Source organism: Lissotriton vulgaris, chromosome 2_1 (assembly GCF_964263255.1).
Source record: "Lissotriton vulgaris chromosome 2_1, aLisVul1.2, whole genome shotgun sequence".
Lineage (NCBI taxonomy): Eukaryota > Metazoa > Chordata > Amphibia > Caudata > Salamandridae > Lissotriton > Lissotriton vulgaris.
Window position 1 is genome coordinate 402,141,861 of NC_141687.1, and position 24,907 is coordinate 402,166,767.

The following is a 24,907-nucleotide window of genomic DNA, read 5'->3' on the forward strand; positions in this document are numbered from 1 at the left end:
TTTAATCTTAGAGCCAGATGGCTCCACCCTTGGGCGCAATTTGTTTAAAGGGCCTCTGAGAGCCCATGCCACATTAATCATAGTTCCAGGTGCCCAGCAAGTAGTGGGCAGCTGCACCGTTTAGGTATTTAATTTTATGGGGATATGCTTCTAAATCTAGGAGTGAGACGCACTCCTTCGCCCCTACCTTGGCCTGCACAGCTGTGCAGCACTTGGTGCCAGCTGCAACGCTTAGGCCCTTCATTGAAGATTCCCAGCTGCCCAGCAAGTAGTGGGCAGCTGCCACGTTTACGTTTGCGCCAAGTGCCCCCTGTACCTGTCGCTGCCTTGGCAGCGCGCCCTGACTTTGGACAGAGGGCATTTGAGCTCCTTAGAGATGGCCAGTTGGCCCTGGGGACTATTAGGTTTATAGGGCACAAGGCCCTAATGTCATTTTTATAGGTGCTAGGAAATGTAATGTTTATAGTATGTGTTATGCACCTTGAGATAATCTTATAGATGTGCTTTTTCGGTTCTACTTACTGTCTTACGTTTTATTGCTCACCGTGGTCTAGGTTTGATTTATTCCTTCCTGCAGGTTATGTTATTAAGTTTATTTCCTAATGCAAGTCATGTTTAGGAAAATATGGTCTACCAGATTTTAGTTTATAAGGTTGGTGTAGAATAGAGTTCTCGCCTTATGTGATACTGTGCCGGTTTTGATTTATGTTACAGGTTGACGCAGAGTATAATGTCTGCCAGTGATTACTGGCTGTGTTCTAAGTTCTCGATATATTCTTTCTTTTACTATTTTTTTTCCAAGTGACAATTTTGACAGTGGCCTACGTGACCCTGTACGGTGTAAAGAATCGCCTGTAAATATTGCCAATGCCAGTTGGCACAATGTATATTGTGTGATTACTATCTAATGTGTTTTACTATAATACAAAGGATATTTTTATCTATACCCTGGTGTGGAGTTCCTTTGGTGGTGTGCCTAGTGTGTTGTTACTGTATGTGTTGTGCAAATGCTTTACACATCGCCACCAGGATAAGCCTGACTACTTGTGCCAAGCTACCAAGGGGGTGAGCAGGGATTATCCTTGGTGTGTAACTCCAAAGCCCTGACTAGAGTGGTGGTCTCTGCCTGGCTTTGGCGCAAGCCTTAGCCAACCAGAGATCCCCATTTCTAACAGGGACGTAGAGGCCTGGATCACCAGACTCTCGGGGTAGGGGAGTACTGACAGAAGCAGGGGTCACCTGGAGCCGGGCGGTGGCGTTGGGTCACGTTCCGATCCACAGGGGGCACTGTGGAGGGCTTGGACCAGGTGCCATCAGAACGTCTGTAAGGGCCTCATTGAACAGCAGCATAGGCTCCGAAGAGCTTCCTGGCAGTTGAAGCCCCTCAGTGAGGAGAATATTCCTCACGGCAGCATCAGGGTGCTCAAATAGCCAAGGCCTTGGCTGCCTTGGGCAACACCACGCTATATGTAGCACCCTCCTCCGTAGCCACGGAGGGAGGAGAGATGAAACCAGTGTCTGGCGAGGTGTCAAGACCGCTGGTCTCCCCAAGCTCATCTGCCCAGTCATGACATAAATGGCACTGTTGTGCCAGAGGGTCCTCAGACCCCTCCCAGTCCTCCCCTTCATCCATGTCCTGATAAACAGGCATAAAGGACGGAGCCGGGTCGTAGGAGAAGGCCTCACCCATCGACGTCGGAGACGGCGTCGAGCAGCGCCGCTCCGACGTGAGGACGGCACCGGGAGTGGCACCGTAGGGGTCGGCGCCAGCGGAGGAGTCGTGAGGTCGTGAGGTCGACTGGCGTCAACCGGGATCCAGGCCTGGATCCCGGGGGGTCCTGCGGCGCTGGGACCGAAGTCACCGCCGAGGCCGAAGCCGCCGGCATGCTAGAACCCCCGAGGCCCGAAGGCGCAGCGGCAGGCCTCGACGGCGGAAAGAAGTCCTCATGGCCATGAGGGAATCTCTAATCTCGCCCGGAGTCGCATGAAGCCCAGGGATTGGAGGGTGTGGGGCCGGACGTGACTCCTGCGGAGCCGCGTGGATGGTGCCACCCGAACCCTCGCCTGCCGGAGTTCGAGAAGCTTATGGGACCGCTCCCGCCACGCTTTCGAGGTCAAGACCCGGCCGTCGGGGCACGACTTGTCGTCGTGGTCTGCCTGAGACAGTAGAGACACCGGCGGTGGAGGTTGGTCACCGACATCAGTCGGTGACCAGCGTCGCATGGTTTAAATCCAGGCATCCCTACCAGCACCAGGAGTCATATCGACTCGAAAAAGATAGTCAAAATTGTACATGCAATTTAGAATGGGGACCCTCCCACTAATGAGCTTTCCAGCAATTGGGTAACAGAGAACAAGGAAGTCTGCCCGGCGTGTAAATATAGGATAGAGTCCGAAACTCATGTACTGTTTGTCTGCCCCGCATACCATCTGCCACGCAAACGATGGTTAGCCCAATATGCAGAAACCTAAGGTTTAGGTGCTGCCTAAAGGGCTATCGAATACTACAATATGACACCCACCCCCCAATCGTTTTTGCCGGATCACGCTTTCTAAATGGTATGTGGCACAGGCGGAGGGGCTTTTTAAAGAGACATAGTGGAGTGTTTCATGTATGTTACTTTAATAGACCACTGTGGGTTAAGGCAACAGGGAACCCCGTCCCAGTTCTTTGTTTTAGTCTCAGTTTTATCTTAATATTTATTAGCTCTGAATGAATTTAATAACCGCTTTTACTTGATTTTATGATAATGGTCCACCATTATTTTTATACTGAAATGACTTTAGACATATGACTGTACAGCTTATTTGTTATTTTCTTTTTTCTGTTGGCTATGATGATTGTAACAATGCACTTTTATGGTCCTAGTTGGCCAAAATAAAGTTACTGAATGGATAGTCAAAATAGACCAAAAAGTTAGTCAAAAAGTGACCAAGGTACTAGCGCTTCCCGGATTTGCGCTTGCTGGCACGAAAAAAAGATGAACTGACTTCAGCCCGCGAGGGCGGCGTCTAAGTACTCCGACGACGTCATCCCGGCGATCACGATGACGGACGCGGAGCCGCAGACTATGCCTACAAACGTGCAGGGGTACTGCTGATGAAAAACTTTCCGGATCCAGTCTGACGCCTGGGGATATTCTAAGGTAAGGAATCTAGCTAACGTGTTTCTTTCAGATACACCGCTCCTTGCAAATGAAGTAAAAAATTTTAGAGTCACGAGTTAGAGGAGTGGCGGGGAAAGGATTTGGGATATAACTTGGGAGATGATACCTGTAACATCAAACTCGTTCATGAAGGGTGCGTCACCAAATATTTGGGTAGCATGGTGCTGGTCTCCGGCACCATGAAATTTGCCTGCAGACTGCCAAACCCGAGAGAGTTTTTTTTCCATGCATCTAGGTCTGGCTCCAAATTCCCTTCAATAAATGGCAACAATGACTGTGGAGCCAGTGACAACAGATTCAAGATTTCAGTTAAGATTCTGGACTTCATTTTAGCAGTGGGCAATTTCAGTGCTTCACCCACTTTCCGTACCAGAGAAGGTAAAATAAATAGACTTCTTCTTGAGAAGAATTTGTGGGGCAGGGAGTCCCCGCCTTTGTTAACATGTCGAGGCCAGCTGCATTTTGTAGTTCCACATACAAGTCAGCTTCTATTATATGGATGAGGAGGTTGTCCGCATTCAAATGCTCTATATGCAGACACCCACAATCCATAACAGGGCACCAAAATTGACACGGTAAGCTGACCTCAAATGTGAAAGCAGCACTGGAATCAACTAAGTAAATCACTTGTGATGATTTTGTAGACAGAACTAAAAGAACCTCGACCGGAGTTTTGGTAGGAAAGATCTACATAGGCGGTATCACGTCCAGAGCCTGTTGAGGCCTAGAATCGAGCAGCATGAAGTTCTGAGCTTGTGGAGATGACAGACCCACAGAATCAAGTCCAAGCTTGACAGTGGCCCAGAGGGCATTGAGACCCATCCTGAAAATTTCCAACATGCACGTATAATGGGCCTATACTTGGGAAGGGTCAGATGATGGAATCATCTCAGATGAGGAACAGAATTGTATCGTCAAGTCTCTGAATGGTCCAGAGAGCAGGTCCAATTCCGCAACCAAGAGGACTTGTTCATGTGACACTTTTTGTGTTACTTATGGAAGGATATTTTTTGAGGTTCGTTGAAGGAGTACTACACGGGCGAATCCTTACCAAGTGGTTGTCAAAAATAGTTTGACTCCACACTCTCCGACGATCTTCAGATGCATTAAAGTGCAACAGCCACAAACCGAGGGGTCAATCAGATACCACATACAGATTGTATGGGGGGGGGGGGAGATTTTGTTTCCTCCTTCCCTGCAAATCGCAATCTGTACTAACTACAGCAGGTGGGAAGGCAACATTTCCCATAGACTTCTTTCCAGCTACCCTGGTGTACCCGAGGAGCTTTGGAACAAAATAGTGACAATCCTTCATCATAATTGTTTTTCCTCAGTGCCATTTATTTATATCTTTGGTTTAATGCATAATATTTTCAAGTCCATTAGAAACTGTCCTTCGTGCGTTTAACCTTGCCTGGCTATATACAACCAAATGCATTTATGGACCCTTCCTCCAGTTCCAATGCTTCTAAAAATCCTCAAGTTCAAACAACAATAAGCAAAGATGATCTTTATTACCTCAGACTTGCGCCATCTATGATGACAGCCATACCCCTTAGGGTCCTAAATGCCTGGGGTGGCCCTATTATGCCCAGAAAGTCACGTTAGGGAAGATCGTAGTCACTAGCCAATGGGCTACTAGAGTCCATTCCACCTGATGACAACTTCATGTGAAGTGCGGCATCTACCTAGCCCAGAATGCCGGATTCTGCCGCTCTCAAGATGGCGGAAACTTTTCCTCAGCGTGTGGAGCTTGGAAGCCCACCACAGGATGGTGGCAACTAGTGGGCCACACACCCACAGAAAAACTAGTTTAGCAACTGTGTTCCATCTCTATCCCCACTGCTTGCCTGCCGATCTAATCAGAGCAACACCTTCTCTGTGTGTGCACCACTTGCCTTTCAAGGTGGTTTCCTCTTTGAAGACCGCCTTTTGGGCCAATACTCTGTGACTTACTGCCAAGAGAACGTAACACCTCCTCCATTACCAGGCCTCTATTGTTACCTTTCCTGGTAGTAATTTACACGTCTCCCCAGGATGGCAGAAGACAGTATTTGTGTGCAACCATAAATAGGCACTGGAATCCTTGGGCAACCAAAGTGGCAACTTAATAGAGTTGCACTTTGCACATCAATGAAATTAAATTTGATTCAACCATTAATTCGGACTTAATGCACTGATCCTTTAAATACCTTGAGGTACCCACCTCAGTAGTCTCAATCCGAAATTAGCAGGGCTGAAGTGTCAGCCTGTGACTCTGTACTTGCCAATTGAGCTACTACCCTCTATTACAGTAATACAAGACAATTTAGGGTTTTTACTGCCAGAACCTGCAAAACTCAGGTTCGGCTTTGTAAAATATTGTACTCTGCCTTAGGACTCAGGAGGCCTACTGTAGGGATGACAGAAATATTACAAAGGGAGGCTTGGGATTTCTATTACCTTAAGTGGCAAAGTCGAGTTAGAAGTTACAACCGCTATACAAGTCTGCAGTAGCAATCTGGGTGACATAAGACCCGTCATACTTGTGGTGGCACAACTAGTACTGCAGTTCATAAGTGACACAGGGAGACGCATCGTGTTTGTGGCCAGTGAGGAGCAGTGGGGGCAGGCAAGAGACCAGGACTCGAAGCCCCAGGAACCAGCGGGGCCGTCAGCGGACCGGCGGCCCCTCCCCCTCGTCACCGGAGATTCATCTACCTCTCGCGCCTCCCGCTTCGCAGGAGACGCATAGTGTTTGTGTCCAGTGAGGAGCAGTGGGGGCAGGAAACAGACCAGGACTCGAAGCCCCAGGAACCAGCGGGGCAGTCAGCGGACCGGCAGCCCCTCCCCCTAGTCACCGGGGGTTCATCTAGGGTTCATCTACCTCTCGCGCCTCCCGCTTCGCGGGAGACGCATCGTGTTTGTGGCCAGTGAGGAGCAATGGGAGCAGGCAACAGATCAGGACTCGAAGCCCGGGAAACCAGCGGGCCGTCAGCGGACCAGCAGCCCCTCCCCCTCGTCACCCGGGGTTCATCTACCTCTCGCGCCTCCCGCTTCGCGGGAGACGTATCGTGTTTGTGGTCAGTGAGGAGCAATGGGAGTAGGCAACAGACCAGGACTCGGAGCCCCAGGAACCAGCGGGCCGTCAGCTCCTCACCCTCGTCACCGGGAGGATTTAACTTTAACTTTAGTTTCACGGGACACGCGTGGCGTGCACCGGGCTAAGCCCGGGCATAGGCCCGGCCATCGGTGGCCGCCAGGGGTCGGAAGAGGTTGGGCTGAGCACCCCCTCTGTGAAGTACTTCATGAACATCGAAGGCAAATCAGGAGCTTGCCGTGGACCAGGGAAGAGGTAGACCCCACTGTTTGTGTTTGACTGGACTGGCTAGTTACCCCAAGACTTTTGATTAGATTTAATCGCGGGGAGGATCCGGGTTGTTTGTTTTAGCCAGCCAGGGTGGTTCTGATTCGACTCCTCGTCGGTGTTGTCCCCTGAAGTTGAAGTTCAGTGGTGTTTGCCGTTCAGCCATTCTATTTGAAGTATTTGTTCAGAATGGCTAGTACGGTGCAAACAAGGTCATCAAAACAGTCTCATCACTCCACATAATCCCCAATCTGCGAATAAATCAAAAGGGTACCCTCCCTACCTACATCTGCACAGCCTACCGCAATTGACAGAATGTTACGAAAGGCTATCGCTGCGGTAGCTAGTGAAATTGAGCATACTGAGAGGCGCCTGTCATTAACCCTGTAAATTGATCTCACCCCTCTGTCCCCGGAGACCGAGATCGATATAGCTGTAACCCCCCAAACATCTTTTTAGTGTCTACAGCCACAGATATTCCATGCGCTCAGTTGGCGAACAACAACGACCTAGAGACACCTAGAGTGGGGAGAAAGGCACAAACTGCGAAGAAAAAGGGGACCAACACTAGGAAAATTAAGGCAGAAGAGGGGCAAAACCATTTCTGTCCCGCAAGTACCCCCGAGCTGGGTATCCCAAATAATCTGTGACCTGCAGAACCATTTTGAGCAGCTCATTAATACCCAGATGAAATTAATCAGGAGTCGGTTAGACAAAGTGGTAACCCTGGTGAAGACAAGGGGGGTGGGCGTGGGTAGCACCATGCCTCCACCATCATTTGTGAACTATAATGTCCCCGAGACTAATATCATAAACCCGCCCGGCGTACAACCCAGTAAACACCTAGCTGGGCAAACTGTCAATACTATGTGTCCATCACTGCCCTTAATCAGCTACATACCAGTAGTGCTCCGAATGGAGACACCCTAAGTACAGGTGAAACAATTCTTGCCCCGCCAACAAGTCTTCCACATGTCCTAGTCCACAAGCAGCCCTCCTTAGAATTACCACTCCCGTGCAAACCGAATGAGCCACCCCCTAAGGCGACTACCAATCCACTACCCTGTATAAATTTACCCCCAGAGGAGGCCCCATACGAAATTATACTAACAGGGGTCCCGGAGCTGAAGCCAGACTGCACAGAAGCTTATGATGAGCTTAAGAATAAGATTAGGCACTGGCTGAATATGAATAGGACGCTATCAGGGAATGTACAGGGGGAAATTCTGTTTGTCCGGAGGGTGAGCTGGGTGGGGCACATGCATAAGGATGTCACCGGTGACTGCGTGGTGGTAAAATTTAGGGATCACAGAGCAGTCGATTATATACTAAGTCGGGGGTCGGTGAGCCAACGAAGTAATATTAGACCTTTGCCCCTAGGCTATATTTACCCAAAGGGAACATCGAGCTTGGGTCAAGGCCCTGTACACCGAAGCAAAAGTGAAAGCCCCCTTGGCGGGAAGGGTCACTACCACCTAATGCCATATGTTTCCCTCAGAAACCAAGGAGCATTGAGCCTGAGGAACAGATTCAATGCCCTTATGTCCTTAGAGGAGTTGGATTGACTGAAATGCGTCAGAGCCCTTCCCAAGAACCGTCCCCAGGAAAAGGATTGCTCCCTCAATGTCCCCCAGACTGTAATTCTACCTTACACCCCCGCACAGAATGTGATCAATAGCCATGTCGTCGGCCCTCGGGCAGAACCCTTGCTGATCCCGCCACAGTTTCCCCTGTTTCAGGAAATCCTTCGGGCGGCTGGCCAGGTTACCAGGGAGTGAGGATGTATTCGGGCTGGATTACACCTTTCGGCACCCTCAGCGACTAGAGAATTCATCTAATATGCCCAGGTCCAAAGAGGAACTTCATGATGAAAGGACAAATGATAACAATCTAGTCACACCTCATCCCAAAGAGAGTCAAATGCAGAAGGGGGTTAAACTGGTATCCTGGAATATAGCTGGTTTGTCAGCTAATTTTGACAACCAGGAATGGAGGCAGTATATCACCAGGTTCCAGGTAATCTGTCTGCAGGAAACCTGGGCGGTAGACTGCAGTCCCTTTCATCTAGCGGGGTACAAGTGTTTCTCTGTGCCTGCACAGAAGTCAGCCTCGGGAAGAGCTATGGGACGATTATGTATATTTGTGAATCTGCAGTTGGAAGGAGTGTGGACCAATTTAAATTGGACCACAAATATGCAAGCTCTTGGGCTTCACACAAATGGGCTAAACTTGATCTTGATTAATCTGTATAATGCAGTAGCAGTTAAGGTGAAGGGATCCACTATAGGGGAATTAGATGACAGATTAGATGCAGGGATGGCCTTGAGGAAGGGAGCGGTGTCCCCGCTTGTGGTTTTAGTGGGCGATTTTAATCGTCACTTGTGCCCTAACCTAAGACCTGTTAATGAAGATTGGTCTCGCTGCACGGTGGAGGAAGGCCCGCACTTTGAGCACTCGAGTGAAGGGAGGGAACTAGGTAGGGTTCTGAAAAGCCATGCACTAGAACGTACTATCGATCTTGTGGTTTTAGGAGTAGAGATGAGGTTAATCCAACATTTAAGGGTAGAGGGTGCTGGTCCTTTATAGATTATGTAGTGGTCTCCAGTCTATTTAAGGACTAGATAAGAGGGGCGGAGATTGAATGGAGCATATTTAGTGATCATAACCATCTAGTTCTGGAGATAAAAAACCTGTCCCCTAGAAGTGCAAGGAGAGGTGTAGTGGCAGATAGTATTGAGAGGGTAATGGACCAGGGGAGACGACTCAGATGGTCAAAAGTGGATGGGGATGCTTTCTATAAATCCCTCACGGAGAAAGGTAAAGAAGTGATTGGGGTGTGCCTTGACCTTTCCGTGGAGGGACCCGCCGTGGTAAAAGCATTTAAGGCCGTGGCGCACCTGATAGATGGGCTACTAAAGACCACCACGCATGGGAGACCAAATACCTCCCCCAGATGGTTCGTCAAAGATTGTTCGCGGGCCCAGAAAGATTTAAATATTTGCCTGAAAACAGTTCCATGGGACAAGTTACGAATTGCAGAGTGTAGGACTGCATATAAAAAGGCGATTAATAGTAGGAAATCCTCCCTCCAATCTCAAGCTTGGGACGATTTAAGGGATGCAGCAGATAGAAGGGCCACAACTGCGTTCTGGAAAATAATAAATAACCCATGCTTCCAGGACACCAACGCCCCAGAAATTGGTACAACCATTCTGCCAGAACAGTGGTATGATCATTTCAAAGATTTATATAACCACACGGCTGAGAACAATCAGGACGATGGGAAGGGCTGTAGGTGGGTTGCCTCGACCGAATTCACACTGGAGGAAATTGTAGAGGGCATTCAGGGCTTAACACAAAATAAAGAGCCAGGACCGGATGGCATCCCACCAAATGTTTACCTAAGTAAGGTAGAGCTGTGGGCTCCCATTCTGACAAGGGTGATAAACGCGGCTGTCACAACCGGCCTCCCGCGTTCTTGGTCATCAGCCACAATAGGCCCCATTTTATAAAAAAAGGCCACAGGGACAACCCCCAGTGCTACCGCCCCATATCATTGATCAACGTGACAGCTAAAGTTTTGGGCCGAGTGGTCCTAACTCACCTAATGGATTGGGCCGATGAACACCAAATCATTACTGATACCCAGTATGGGTTCAGGGCAGGGAGATCAACGACGGATCAGTGCTTGAACCTTTATCTACTGGTAGCTAAATACACCTTAGCTAGTAATGAGGCAGTATACCTAGGCTTTATGGATCTCACTGCAGCCTTTAATCATGTTAATAGAGAGAAGCTGTGGGATCTGATGACCATATTAAGGGTTGATCAGGGTCTGGTAAACATCCTGAGAGCATTGCACTGGAACACCTCTTCTAATGTGCGTTTTAATTTAGAAGCGGGCACCACAGCACCTTTTCTCTGCACTAGTGGGGTTAGATCGGGATGCATCCTGGCCCCGCTTTTGTTTTCTTTATACATTAATAATTTAGATCAGGCGCTAGGCAAATTAAAAGTAGACTCCCCTAGAGTAGGTTCCCGTCCTGTTCCAGTTCTGCTGTATGCAGATGATGCGGTTCTTTTAGCCCGCACCCCTAAGGGACTCCAGCGCCTGATAGACGGGTTTGTTAGTTTTATGGACACCCTAGCTCTATCGGCTAACCTGACCAAGTCCTACGTCATGTTGGCTGGAACCAAACCCTGTAAAAAGTTCACCTAGAAAATAGGAACACATAAAATAGGGCAGATACAGACCTTTTCCTACCTTGGCTTGTTATTTGATGGGCATTTACATTTTAAACTTTTAATTGAAGAGTGATGTTCCAAACTAGTGGCCTTGACTGGGGCCATAATGAACTACGGACGCAGGTTGGGTCGGTGGTCTCCGGAACAGGTTATGAACTTGTATAACTCAATTTGTTGCTCAAAAGTGGTATATGGGTCTGAAGTTTGGGGTTTTGTAAGCACCAACCAGTTACAAATAGAGGAGAACAAATATCGGAGGAAGGTTCTCAAAACCCCAAAAAGTATACCCGCCTACATTATTCATGAGTTAAGCGGGCTCAGGGCATTTCAGAGCTATCTACCAGTACCTAGCAGTAGATAGACAGGAGTGAAACCTGCAAAACGCCTGTTTCCTCAAAGCCACACAGCAGGATTCCATACTGGTCAGATCAAGTTTTTCTAGTTTGTCAGACAACATTCTGCAACCAGCCCATCAACTGCCTTTGCTGAACTGGACTACCCAGTTCCTTTACTTGGCTAAACCTGCTTACTATTTTCCTCCATGAAAGAAAATATGGCTGTTATTACTTATTATTGCTTCCTTTGCATGCATCCGTCTCAGGCATTGTTCACAAATTCCTAGAATATAAATGTTTTAGAATGCTTTAGAAAAGATGCCTCCCATCAATGAAACATTCTTCTTGGTAATGGAAACTGATGGGCTCTTTTTCAGCCAATGCACAAGGCTGACCCATTACACTGTCCTGGAAGGTCACCATTATAGTAGCCGTCACCTCAGCCAAGCTGGTCAATGAGCTGAGAAGAGCAAATAACTCTTAAATTGCAAAGTGAATTCCCTAAAAACTAATCATTCTTTTCTTCTTTCAAAAGATTATCATCACAAGAATTAGATAACTTCCCTACCTACTTTTTGCCCATACCCTGATTACACACATTAAAAGAATAATTTTTCACTAAAGATGTATACAAATCAGTATTACTCGTTAACTGGTTCTGACCATACCGGTTTGGTTTCCTCAAAGAAATCCTTAGTACCAGAAAGTTGAGTCGGCAGAAGCAGCTTAAGAGTACCACGAGATGCAAGGCCAAACCCTGCAGCCGTTAATGCACTTTCCAAAACTAAGCAAGAATAATTCATTTTTCATATGTTAACTACACCAAGTATCTAGGCATATTATTTAGCATTCAAACCAACTTTAGAAAGATGTTCATTTTATATTTAACCCCTTCCATGCGTCCGCGAATCTGCGCCTGTGTGGCAGAATCGCGAGTCGGCGGGTTTATGACGGCCCCCAGCCGTCATCAGCACACGAGCACCGTAGTGCATGACGGCTGGGGGCCGTCATCAGCATGCAAGGGGTTAAACAAAAAAAATCTTCCTGTGTAAAAATAGCAATCTGCTGGGCTTTCAGTATGGTAAAGTCCTTTCCATGAGATATAAGGGCTACAATATAGGATACGTCAGGCACTGTTGATTTGGATTTTATGCATCATCCAGGACTCACTAACAAAAGCGAACAGGTGCCACATTGTACTGACTTAGTATTAGAACCAGCTCACATCCTATGGGCAGAACTCAAACAAATTAAACTGGGCTTGCTTCATCATGGAATATTAGTTTCAGTACTGCAAAAAGAGCAATACACTTGGATACAACAAGGCATTTCTTATAAGTAGATTCAAGAGTAAGTGTAGGGATGCTTACCTGCAGACCAGATCTTCAACATTTTGTCCCAAGACCCACTGCAGAACTAGAGAAACAAAAGACATTTGCATAAAACTGTATCTGAGTCAAAGCCACAACTACATTCACCCGCCATCATGCAACATTAACACAACATAACCCAAAAGGCTATGGCAAAGGATGAGGGCACACAAATCCTAGCGGAGAACTATATGTACAAGCATTGCTTCTTCCTATGCCAATGACAGATCTTACTTGCAGTCGATACAGAGAACCATGCTGTTCAGTGGGCACAGAACCTTAGGTGCCAATGGCTGGCAATAGGGCTGGACAGGACTCATTCCACTGTGCATTTCTCTGCTGGTGTCCTATAGCCCTTGGGGAAATTCTAAAAGCCCAGGGGTGTTCCGGGTGTCTCCGTCACTTTCCCCAGCTCCCTGAGGTAAACTGCAGCAGGAATGGGAAGGCCTCAAGAGAGCGAGAAAAAGAAGTAGGGAAGAGGTAGGTAGAGAGAAAGCAATCAGAAACCAGAAGTGAGAGAGGAGATTGACAGTATGAATGAATGGAAAGAGACTGTATGAGAAGACAAAGGGAGTGGGGGAGAAGTCTGAGCATATCTGCCAGGACTTCTTTTGGTTGGCCACTCCGGCCCGACTGCCTACAAGAACAATATTAAGCAATTGGTCTTAGCTATGGGAAAGGGCCCTGGCTTCCGAGCCTTCGCTCCTATCAAGTTGTGCCACTCATAAGAAATTACCATTGTACTATGCCTGGCAGTCTGTTAGTTCACCTCTTCACATTATGGACACAAGAGGCCGTATTATACATATGGCACACTTTTCCGGTTTGGTTACAGCCCACCTTTCAAAAAGGTGCAGCAGGCACAAACAAGGAAAGTACGCTGTATTACAATGAATGTGCTGCACTCAGGGCAGCCACAAACTCTAACTGCCCTGGGGGCAGCACATTCGAGTGAAATACAGAGCAGCTGATTAAAAGCTGCAACATGTTCCTCTGTGAAGGTGCGATCTGCCTCCACTTTTAAGAAGGATTAGAGATCCCTTTGTAGGCAGGTGCAGTGAATGTGACTTTACACACTTGCAGGGGAATGTCTGGGGGGCCAGAGTGGGTTTGTCTGTGGGCTTCCTTTAGGAGGCACACAAAGTGTGGCACCTCTCCTAAGGGCATGTTGGCCTCTGCGCCTGGTCCGGTAATAAGGCATAGGGGCAAAGTGATCTACTCATTTGCGTGGGGCCATGCCCGCATGCAAACGAGTGAAAGTCCTCTCATGATAGGGCTGTCCATATAACAGAAGGAGCCACACAAGCTTCGCTGGTCCCTTCTGTAATACCATTGTTCCAGTGGGGGGGGGTGACAAAAGCAGGCGCAAGGGTGTTGCGTCCCCATGGAACAATGTATAATACACCCCCAGGACTTCATTTTAGAAAACATCTCAATACAGCCTCAGACTGTGAACTCTGCAATTATTTGCGAGCAAAAGAGTAGGATTTGACATGAGAAGGAGAAGAGCCTTCTTCTAAAAAACATACTGTCTTATCTTTCTGCTTCTTATTTTGGTTGACACGCTAAAGTATACAAAAAAATTATGGATTGAATCTTAGAATTATTCTCAGCCCATGGTAACTACTTGGGTCGCATCCCAGTTCATCGTTCCTTTGCACACCACGCCACCTCAGTTTGGACCCAGCCGTATGTAAATCAGTCTTGACCCTATTCCAATAGCAACAGTCCACCCTGAACTGCCAGGCCTCCCTGAACTAGGGTACAAGCAACCCAGGACTGGGTCCCCCTAGTTAATGCTAATCAGCCAGGTATAGCTTGGTTCCAGTGACTCAGTGTGAAAGGGACCCACTTCTGGCCACTTAGTTCAGATAGGCTTTGGATAGGATCATTCAAAAACAGTATCTCTGTCCCTATACTTTTCAGGCATCTGCTCCAGCTATACACAGCGGCTCTTGGTAATCCAATTGTATTTTTCTATGTAAATGTTTCTATCAACATTTTTATAAGGTCTTCTTCTGTCACGCAAGCCTTTATCAATTCTGGCTCAGATTAGTGTATTCCGCAAGCCATTTCACAACCCACTGGGCTGCTATATAATTTAGCTTGTAATTCAAGACTTCAACCTTGTGAGTACCTGGCTCACCATGTACTATACGAACAAGAGGTATAGTGTATAGTGAGTCCAGTGGATCTTGAGAGACTGTATAGAGGCTAAATAGATAGCCCAAATGCTCTATTTTGTGGTAGTGTGGGCGAGTAGTTAGCTTATCAGAGGGTTGTGTTAATGCATTTGTTGTGCACCCGTGGCAATAAATCGGAGACCCACTCAATAAATATACCAATTTATAAAAATAGTACTTTGGCATATTTATTTACTAAGACAACAAAACTTTCGTAGAAGCACATACGTTTTTAAATAAAAATACTTTACAGTTTCAAAAGTGGGCACACTGCAACTTTCAATCTTTCAATGTTAACCTATAGGAGGAAAACAATAATGCGCTTTTGCAGTTAAGTACACAACTTAGTCCCAGTCTTCAGGGTGTAGGGTAGTTCAGGTAAAAACCAACACTGCACACGGCTGCACCGCTTGTGGTGCAGTGGTCAAATCTGGTGTTAGGAGCCAATTTTAACTAATGGAGACTGGGGTCCTTGAAGGCACGCTGCTTGCAGGTAGGTGACGCGGCTGCTGGGTTTGAGCTTAGGAGGTTTAGGCAAGCACAGGGGACCACAAAGCAGCACAAAACATACACCACCACCGGCACAGAGCAGGGTGCAAATACGGTGTTGAGCGCCCAATGCAAGTGAATGGAGGAACTTTGTTTTCAAAATAGGCTGTAGGCATAGTACCCGAGGCTATATGAAGACCACCAACAGCAGAGGTAAGTTGGGATGCTTTGGCTCGCAGGGACAACGTCAGTTGAGCTCCGAAAGGTCCAGGGGCTTCGGGTGCAGGAAAGACCATTGACGTCGGGTTTCTCTTACTGGTGCTGGTCGGGGTTGGGGGGAGCCTTTGGATTCACACTGCAGGCGTCGTCGTGGAGTCCAGGAGTCAGCCAATGCTAGACTTAGACCCTGGATCGCTTAGGAACCTTTTCTGGACCAGTGGCCACTTGGACTCAGGCCAGAGGCATCGGATGCAGAGTGGTCAGGATCACGGTTCAAGAGGGCACCAGAGTCCTTTGTCTTGGTTACTTGGGGACAGGTCCTCTGTCCTATGGAGTTCTGGTCTTTTACAAAGGCAGGCAGTTCTCCCACGGGTTTTAAAGGTCACTGGTTGCAGGGCAGGTTTCATTTTCTTTGCAGGATCTTCGAAGCAGCAGACAGCCCGGTAGGGCTGGGGCCAAGTCAGTGGTTGTCTTCATTCTTCTCTGCACAGCATCCTCTTCATCCTCTTGTCTTAGGTCGTCAGGATGTGGTTTCAGAGTCTGGGGGACCACCTACATACTTGGGGCATTTACAGGGATGTAGCAGGGTTCCTTAACTGGGGTGGCAACACCCACTATTATGCCGCCCTCCTGTTGGAGGGGGCATAGCCCTAGACCGGATTGTATAAGTCCCACAAACTTCAAGATGGTGCGCACCGAAAAATGTGCTTTACTTCGCCTCCTGCACCTGAGGGGTGGAGTTGGCGAAGGGTGGCATACCTCCTATTCCTCCTAAGTTTTTCCACTTGAACCGGGGGCTGCCATCTGCAGCTAGCAGCAGAGGTTGGGGTTGCATTACAAAGGCGGCAGGCAGGCCTTTGAAGCTTCTCTCTCGAGCACTGTGCCCATGCTGGGGGAGGAGGTGTGACACCTACACCCAGGATGTGCTTTTGTTTCTGGCCACCAAGAGCAAAGGCTCTCCACTAAGGGGCCAGCAACATGTCTGGTGGGGACAGACTGCCTAAAGCTAGTCAGAGACCACACAGGGGTTGGTCCGTTTTCAGGGAGCACCTCTGAAAACATCAGTGTGGCATCAGTGTGGGTTTCTTAAGAGGAGTTGTTTAGTACCAATCACTCCTGGGTTCAGAGAAGCCATCATGATGCTGGGGAACTAAAGTTGTTGAGTTTCGCACCGATGTACTCCCTAGAGGACTATCTTCAGTTCCCATGCGCTAGGTACCAAGGGTACCATTTACTAAAACATACAGGGGGGTAAAATTGCCAAATGTGGAACAGTTTTTGGTAAGAAGCACTGGCATAAGGGACCTGGTTAGCAAGGACCCAGCGCACTACAATCAAAACCACATCATTTTCCAGGCAAAAGGTGGGGGACTAACCATGTCAAAAGAAGCACTTTCTCACACAATCCTTAAACAAAAGGAGATATAACAAACCTTCCCCTGGAGATTCTCCATCTTCTAAGTGGAAGAACCTGGAAAGGGTATCTGCAATGGCATGGGAAATCCCTGGTCTGTGTTCCACTGGAAAATCCATTCCCTGTAGGGATATGGGCCGCCTTAGCAGTTTGGGGTTTTCACCTTTCACATCTGTTGTAGACATCTGAAAGGGCTGTGGTCTGTCTGAACTAAGTAGTAAGTGGCAAACCGGTATGGACTCAACTTCTTTGTGGCCCAGACCACAGCAAAGGCTTACCGCTCTATGGCACTTCAACGCTGCTGTCTGGGGAGAAGTCTCCTGCTTAAGAAAGCAACAGGTTGGTCATGTCCTTCATCATTTGTTCGGGCTAGAACTGCACCTATCCCATGATCAGAGGCATCTGTCTGCAAAATGATCAGCTTGGGATATTCTGGAGCTTTCGCGACTGGGGAAAAGCAGATTCTATCCTTCAGAGGGCCAGAAGCCTATTGACATCTCACTGTCCAGTAACCTCCTGCAATACCCAGTCAAGCCAAGGAATGCCCTGACTTGGGTCTGGGTTTCTGGAGCTTCCCAGTCCAGAAATGTCTGGATCTTATGTTGGATTTTACCTATCAGTGAAAGAATCAAAAACAGCCAAAACATCAACTATGATTTTGATAGTTCCTGATTCTCTACAGTTTATAAAATAATTAAACAAGACCTAAACCATAATTCTAAACCCTGCATCTTTAGACCAAAGACCACAAAAATGAAAAAAACTAAAGTAAGACAAAACTATATTTTAGTGACCTCCCTAAACAACAAAACTCAAGCAGAATAATGTTACCCCAGACTTTTACTGCTAGCTTGTATAACAAAGTTACATTGTATAGCGCTCTTCGGGAAGAAAAGAAATTCCTCTTTCATTCTCTTTTTCCTTTCTTTAAATTGCATGTAGTTTGTGGTTGTGCAGGTGTTTTTTCAGTGTTTATAAGTTTTCACTGGCGAGAGCTATTTCTCTTTCAGTGGGTTTTTATCAGTTATTATAGGTTTAAACCTAAAACTGGACAGCCTAACCGTAATGCAAAGATAGTGCATGAAATGAAGGACAATACTGGTAAGTAATCAAGTACTTAAAAACCAAAGGGCAGGGGGAGGAGCCAAGATGGCGACGGGTGAAGACGTGTAGGCTCCCGGCTCCGGCAGCTACCTATCCTCCGCACCGGTATCCCGATTCCTATCCTGTCCTATTTGGCGGCGGAATGAGCGCTACGTTGTGCAGACTTGTATCATCGTTCCCGCGCCTCTCAGCTCACCCGGCGGCCGAAGATAATTGACCGGAGACTTTGAGCCCTGGGACGACGCCGCCGACCGTCCCCGAGCCTGGTAGGCTGAGGAGCGGCCGTCCTGCCCGCGATCCGTTGCCGCTGAGGGGGTGGCTATTTCCTCTCGAGTCGGGCTCTTGGAAGTACTGCCTGCTGTGGTACGCCGTGATCGGCGCCCTGTGCTCCATCACCCCTCAAGGCGCCCTGCAAGCTACGCGTCTTTGTTTGAGACGGGTGGCGAGAAGAAGGGACACACGGCCATGTTGGGAATGCGTTGAATGCCTGCTCCCATGGCTCGGTGAGGCGGCTTGTGGCACTGCAGTCCTCAGTTTCGGCCGCACAACTTTTATCGATTTTACGGGCTTGCAGCCCTGTGCTGTGGACAGTTTGCGCTGCTCTCGCCTTCCACCTTGCCCTGTGTCTCGACCATCAGGATGTGCGCCATTGCCTCAGAGACTGGGGGCGAACACCCGTCCCAGTCTACTGGATACGTAGCCCACCGAGCACTGGGGTCCAGTTTGCTCGTTCCTCTCCGGGAACATGACCGCGAGAGGCTCCTGCCGCCGCTCTCCTACGGATCTATCCTGGCCGTTCTCACTGAATTGAGGACTGAAATGCGTGTGGGTTTTCGAGCGCTGGGTGAGTGCTTCGACACAATGGCGGCTGATCTACGGAGGGATCGTATTGTGGAGGGCCAGCCACTTCTGGGTCTATCCTCATCTGAACCTACGGGGGAAGCAGTGCCTTACTTTCCTGGCGGGGGAGACGTGGTTGCCTCTGCCTTTACGGACGCCTGCCACCGGCCGACCAGTGAATTGACCTGTGAGACTTTGTTTCCCTTGTCTCCGGGACTTCTTACTCTGCCGCTTGCAACAGTGTTGCAGCCTCATGCCCGGGACTCGCAACAACTGGCCCCCCCGGCGGATTTCTTATTGTTGCCTTCATCCTGCGCTCCGGAGACTCCACCTTTCCCCGATGGCCTGCGGAACTTTATTGCTACGGACAAAGGACTTACTGGTGACGTTCAATTGTCGCTATGTGTAACTGTTTTACTCTCCTTTGCTATGCGGCCATGTTGGTTCTTTGTCTTGATGGGGGCGGGCCTTCTTTATGTGCTTCATTTTGAGATCTGCCCGAGGTCGGGTCAGGGCTAGGTTCTTCTTGTGCTGCCGGTTGCTTAGCTGATCGGACCGGGATTAGAGGTGGCACACATTGGTTTCAGTCGCACACGTTATAATGTCCTTCCCTACCTGCTTTCGTGTTAATGTTTACTTCTTAATAATCGCACACTGTGTGGGGATTGTGTTTTTGAAGGGGGGGCTGGGAATGTTTGGAATGGCTCCTCCTCCCGCTTCATTTGTAGTTTTTGAGAGTCGCAGATTAGAACGGTCTAGTCTCACTCTCTATATTTCAAAGTGATTTTTATTATTATTTTTTTTTTTCTTTTCTCCTTTCTTCTCTTCTTTTCCTTGAACTGCATTTCGGGTTCTTTATGGGGCGACAGGCACATTGTCGGGGGGGGTAGGCCGTAGCCTCCGCTTGGTGTAGGGTGGGGGGGTAGATTTTATTTCTTTTTAATTTCTATGGGCCTTTTTCTTATTTTTCTGCGCTTTCTCACACTGTTTTCCTTTCTGGGTCTGTGATAGGGGATGGTTGGGAGTGGGCGGCGCTGGGAGTGGCACGAGCGTGGTTCCTGTTGTTTGCTTTGTTCTTCTACTGTATTGCCACTCTGAAGGGGTGTTTCATGTAATTGCTGCTATTATTCCTGCTGCCTACTCATGTGGAATTGATGTACGGACTCAGATCTCCTTTGTACCTATCCTTCATTGATTTCTAGACTTTAAAATTTTTTAAAATTAACCTCCATTGCTCCTTAGGCGTGATAGCCAGTACTCTCCAGTGTAACCGATGACTAATTGCTTATCGATATTGCCGAACTATTGCGTCTTCATATTGCTTGCACCTGTGCTCAACCAGTTTTCGTGGCCGGCCTCAGGGTTGTGGGCCCGTATTTGTATTTCTGTGGATGCACCAATAAAGGTTTTCAAAAATTTAAAAAAAAAAAAAAAAAAAAAACCAAAGGGCAGGTCGATCCCTGGAACAAAATGCCATATCGACATTCTAAACTACAGTATAGCAGATCATTGCAATACAATTAATCAAAGTAGAGGCAATCTTTTGGGGACTCATGAGTGCAGCAAAGATCAATCTTAATATCAGAAACAGTCAACATTCTTTAAGTGCAGCCATCTACAATCAGATCTTAATTTAGGAGTGGGGAACGAGAGAGAACATTGGTCGACATACTTTACAAATCCTACAATGACACTGTTTTGAGAACTCTGGGATGCTATGGATTGTACCACCTTATAAGGACATGCAGTGGATTACATATACTTTTCATTTTTCCAAATACAACTTAGATTTAAAAATAATTAATCTCATTGACTCTGGAACTAGGGGGCAATAGGTGCTGCAGGGGTGCAAGAAGTGCTGAAGAACCCCCATAAAACTTGGAAGTTTAGATAGGGAATGAACAATAATGGGGCCCTTAATTTGTTTCCTAATGGCAGCATTTCCCACATATTCTTCATGCTTTTAAGAAGGTACCATCTTTGCCCCCGCCCGCTCTAAAAATTGCTCCAGGATCTGAAGGCTTGCTCCAAAGAGTTTGAGGAATTCAGAGGTAAACAGTTTATCTAAAAGCACAGTGGAATCAAAGCATTTGCCAGAACGTGTAGGATTAGCAGATTGAAAAAGCACTTTAGAGTTTGGAGTTCTCATTTTGAAGCAAACTAGAGAGTAAAGTATACATTTTAAATTACAACAGTGCTTGAATGTACTATATAGTATGCTATTTATTACCCCTCCTGAGTGTGTTTCAGAAACATAGCTCAGACTGGACGGTGACTTTATGGAGTGGATTATCCAAATCAAAGGGTATAACTTTCGAACCCTCTGCCACCTCCTAAGGTAAGCTTTACCTTTTCTGACACACTGCCTTTGCAGAGTCAGATGTAGAAAGGGCAATCATGGATATCCAGTTTGAGTGCAATCTGTGTCTTAGGCCCTGGGACACGATAGTTAAACAATGCCCACGACATATACTGCTAAATAATTGCTTGACAACACAATGAAAAGTTGCTATAGTTTATATGTGGAGGCTTGGAAGAGAGGTAACTGATCATGCCACATGGAGAAAAAATTAGGCCATATACCTCGGAACACTAATTAATTATTCATTTTGGGGGAAAACTTTGGAGCACGTGCTGGTGGAAGCGTGGAATAAGTGCTCACATAGATGGTGTTTGGTAGGTAATTTAGAGTGCAGGATAAGTTAATTTACGAAAGCATATGACATTTGTCACCCAAGGAGGGGTGCACAATGGTTGTAGGGGAGAGATTAGAGTCTCTGTTTCCTCTCCTGTTTAAAAAGGATGCGACGAAGACAAAAGACAAAAGAGATCAATTACAATATGGGCAGCAGCAGTGCAAGATTCACAGGGTGCTACATTTTGCTACTTCAATGCCCTAGAGCAGTGTTTCCCAAACTGGGGTCCACAGACCCCCAGGGGTCCGTGACACATTCCCTGGCGGTCCGTAGGCAACAGTTTTGAAAGCACAGAAAAGTTTCTTGTATAATTAGCAGCTTTCCAGCAACAATAAAAGTGTCAAGATCATGCCAGTGATTAATGTCCCTGCTGGAGCGTGAGGAGAGTTTTGTTCAGTGGTAGCTTTGGCTTCACTAATGTAGCACAGAGGGTTAATGTGCCTACTGCAAAGAACGAGTAACATGTATTTTAAAACGCAGTATTTTATGTGCATAGGTTCGTGGTTACTGCTTTTGTCAGAGATTCTTTCGTTACTGTGCATTTCACAAGTGACAATTGTAATGTAGCAGAGGGACCTATAAACTGTCTTCAAAGAGCTGCATGCAAACTGCATGGTACCAGTTAGTAACTTATGTTTTTCCCCAGTTATTCATTATCCTGATGCTGATAAAAAGGTTTATTTTGGTGTAAATAAATGTTTAATGTTAAAGGCAGTGCTAGCCACCGTGTTATGTTCTGAATCCTGAGTTTGTGCTTTTCCAGACTAAGCTCTCTTTAAACATTTTATATACACACTGATTTAAATGTATGATTCAATGTCTCTATATGTGTATGATGTATAGTGCTCTGGCATCCTACAATGGTATGAGAGATGCTATAAAACAAATGAAATGCATGTGACAGAGGGGCTATTACTTCAATATAAAATGCTATGGGTCAGATGTATGATGTATCTTTATATGGGCGAACGGGTTCGCGAACCCGTTTGCGCATGCAAAAACCTATTCATCAAGTACTTCAAGTAGATGGTAATGCATTTGCAAATGGGAAGGGGTCCTCAGGGGACCTCTTCCCCTTTGCAAATGCATGCAAAATTACTTTTTAAGGGCAGGCCGTGGTCCCAGGGACCTCTGCCTGCCCATAGAAAATGAAATGAAAAGGTTTCATTTCCTTTTTCTTTAAATGCATGGTAAATGGGCTGCATTTTCTTTTTAAAACTTCTTTATTTAAAAGCAGTCCCAGACATGGTGGCCTGCAGAGCCCAGCAGGCTACCATACCTGGGAGGGCTGGCATTCCCAATGGGCTCGCAAATTGCGAGAGGTCCATTAATATTAATGAACCTCACAATTTGCGACCCCATTGGGATTCCCAAACAGTGTTAAACACACTGTTGTACATTTCTTTTAGCGACTCGCAAGTTGCCACTTGCCATGTGTCACCAATTGTGAGGCGCTAAATGAAATGGTCGTACATCTGGCCCCAAAATCCTTAGTACTTTGAGTATTTGTTTAGTATGCACACATGTGGTTTTTTTTCTTCGAATTACTGTTTTAATATTTGAAATTTAACTCATACAAATTGCTTGGGGATCCCCGGCTTCCAGTGGTGACTCATTGGGGGTCCTCAGGAGTCAAAAGTTTGGGAACCACTGCCCTAGAGAAACTTCTTTAATATCCGTTCCAGACATCTCATGTAAACAGCCTGGCTAAAGATGCAAGCAATCAAATGGTGGGTATAAGAAATTCCCTTAGTACTCACTTTGGTTCCTGAGCCGTCCACTGCAATGGCATCTACGCTCCCGCCATGGCCACGGCAACAGTGGAGTGCTTTTACCTTGTTTCTCTCCGCGTTCCACTCCCAGAGCAGAATAGTTTGGTCCATGGAGGCTGTGAGCAACAGGCACGAGAGGCTGTCTGGAGGAAAGCAAGGGGAATAAAAGACATGAGCAAATGTCAAAAACACTAATAATTCTATATTGGGTTCCTTATCTTTAAATTCATCCATGTGTTTGAGACATGTCCCAGTATTCAGCAGTTCTGGGAAGAAAATGGTAAGGTCCTGAATGACATGTTCCACTGCAGCCTAGAGGTAAGCCCCGAGATGATTATGTTTGGATGTTCACCGGTGCAGGCAAATAGCAGCAAGTTACTGTTTTATTTAATTTTACTGGGGAGAAGAGAAATCCGCAAGCAGTGGATGTCTACCTCTTGTCTCTCGAAGGCTAAATGGTTGAGCAGTGATATATATATATATATATATATATATATATATATATATATATATATATATATATATATATGGTATATAATTAACCAATTTTATATGGGAGGTTTTGCAGCAACAGAATAAAAGATAAGCAGCCAGCAAAACCTTGCCTGGTTTTATTTTTTTTGTTTGTTTGTTTGTGTGGGGGTCTATGCATGTACACATTATTCTACAGTAGTGTCTATATGTACTCACTGGTCTTTCTCTGTCACTATTCTCACGTGTGCACTTTTGATTTTGTCTGTGTACACTTTGTTTCTTCACATAGAGTGAGTGACCAATGATGAGAAGCGGGTCAACCAGTGATTGTTAGCCGGGAACCCCCTCGGGTGTTACTACCATGAGGCACTCACTCTATTTTCTACACTTTTTCTGGTTCAAGGATGTGTTGGCCTGTGTTTTTATTGTGTTGAGTTATGTACACATCCTGACCATAGGAATAGTGTTATTTCACACATCCTGGGTATATATATTGAGAACGAGATACTATACCCCATGTATTGGTCTAATAATACACGGATGAAGTAGATTTGGTAAGGCTTTGTGAGAGTAACTGTTAATTGAGTGGGGGCAGCCTTACTGATCACCCTCCCCCTATACCCCTAGTGATTTAATGAGTAAAATAGCTATCATTTGTTTCTGCGACTCTAGAGATTGATTTCTTATTCTTGGGAAACAAAATTGTCATGTTTATGCAGTTGTCAGAAACTAATCCCTTCTTGTGAATTCGCGAAAGTTTCTAGTGACCTCTGAGCTAGCTGGCACTCATAATTAAGTCTAATATATTCGATAGAGAGCTAGTCGACCTCAGTCCTACGTCTAGACTATAGTATATATTATTCCAATGCGCAGAGCCTATTGGGAATATAGGAACTACATTACATGGCCCCCAGCGTTTGGTAAGGCGATAATTTAACGCTAGATACTAGAGTAATTCAGTCGTGCTTTTCACTCAGACCCATTTTTTACCCGTAAATACTCAATAGACGTCTGGAGTGGGTAAAAGGATGATATCCGCCAAAACGGAGTAGGACGAAAAATCACATGTATTAGTTTTTGGTTTTGTTCAAGGTTGAAGGATACAGTGTTCCAAAATATTGTGCACCTAATCTTTGTTTCCTTGAAACTTGTTCTGCAAACTCTTCAGTCAGTAAAATAATGATTACGGACTAAGAATTAACTACAGCTGCAGCTCAAGCAGTTTTAGATGACCGAAATCTCCTACAGAATGA

General features: G+C 46.6%; 1 protein-coding gene across 1 annotated transcript in view; it reads right to left on the reverse strand.

Annotated features, from left to right (window-relative positions):
• The window catches only part of WDR12 (WD repeat domain 12), a 285,666-nt gene that overhangs the window by 117,903 nt on the left and 142,856 nt on the right, over positions 1-24,907 (reverse strand). The window contains exons 6-7 of the mRNA XM_086955270.1: positions 23,169-23,323; positions 12,464-12,509 (exon numbers count right to left, since the gene is read on the reverse strand). Of these exons, the coding sequence (XP_086811396.1) occupies positions 12,464-12,509; positions 23,169-23,323 (201 nt within the window). The remainder of the gene's footprint in view (positions 1-12,463; positions 12,510-23,168; positions 23,324-24,907) is intronic.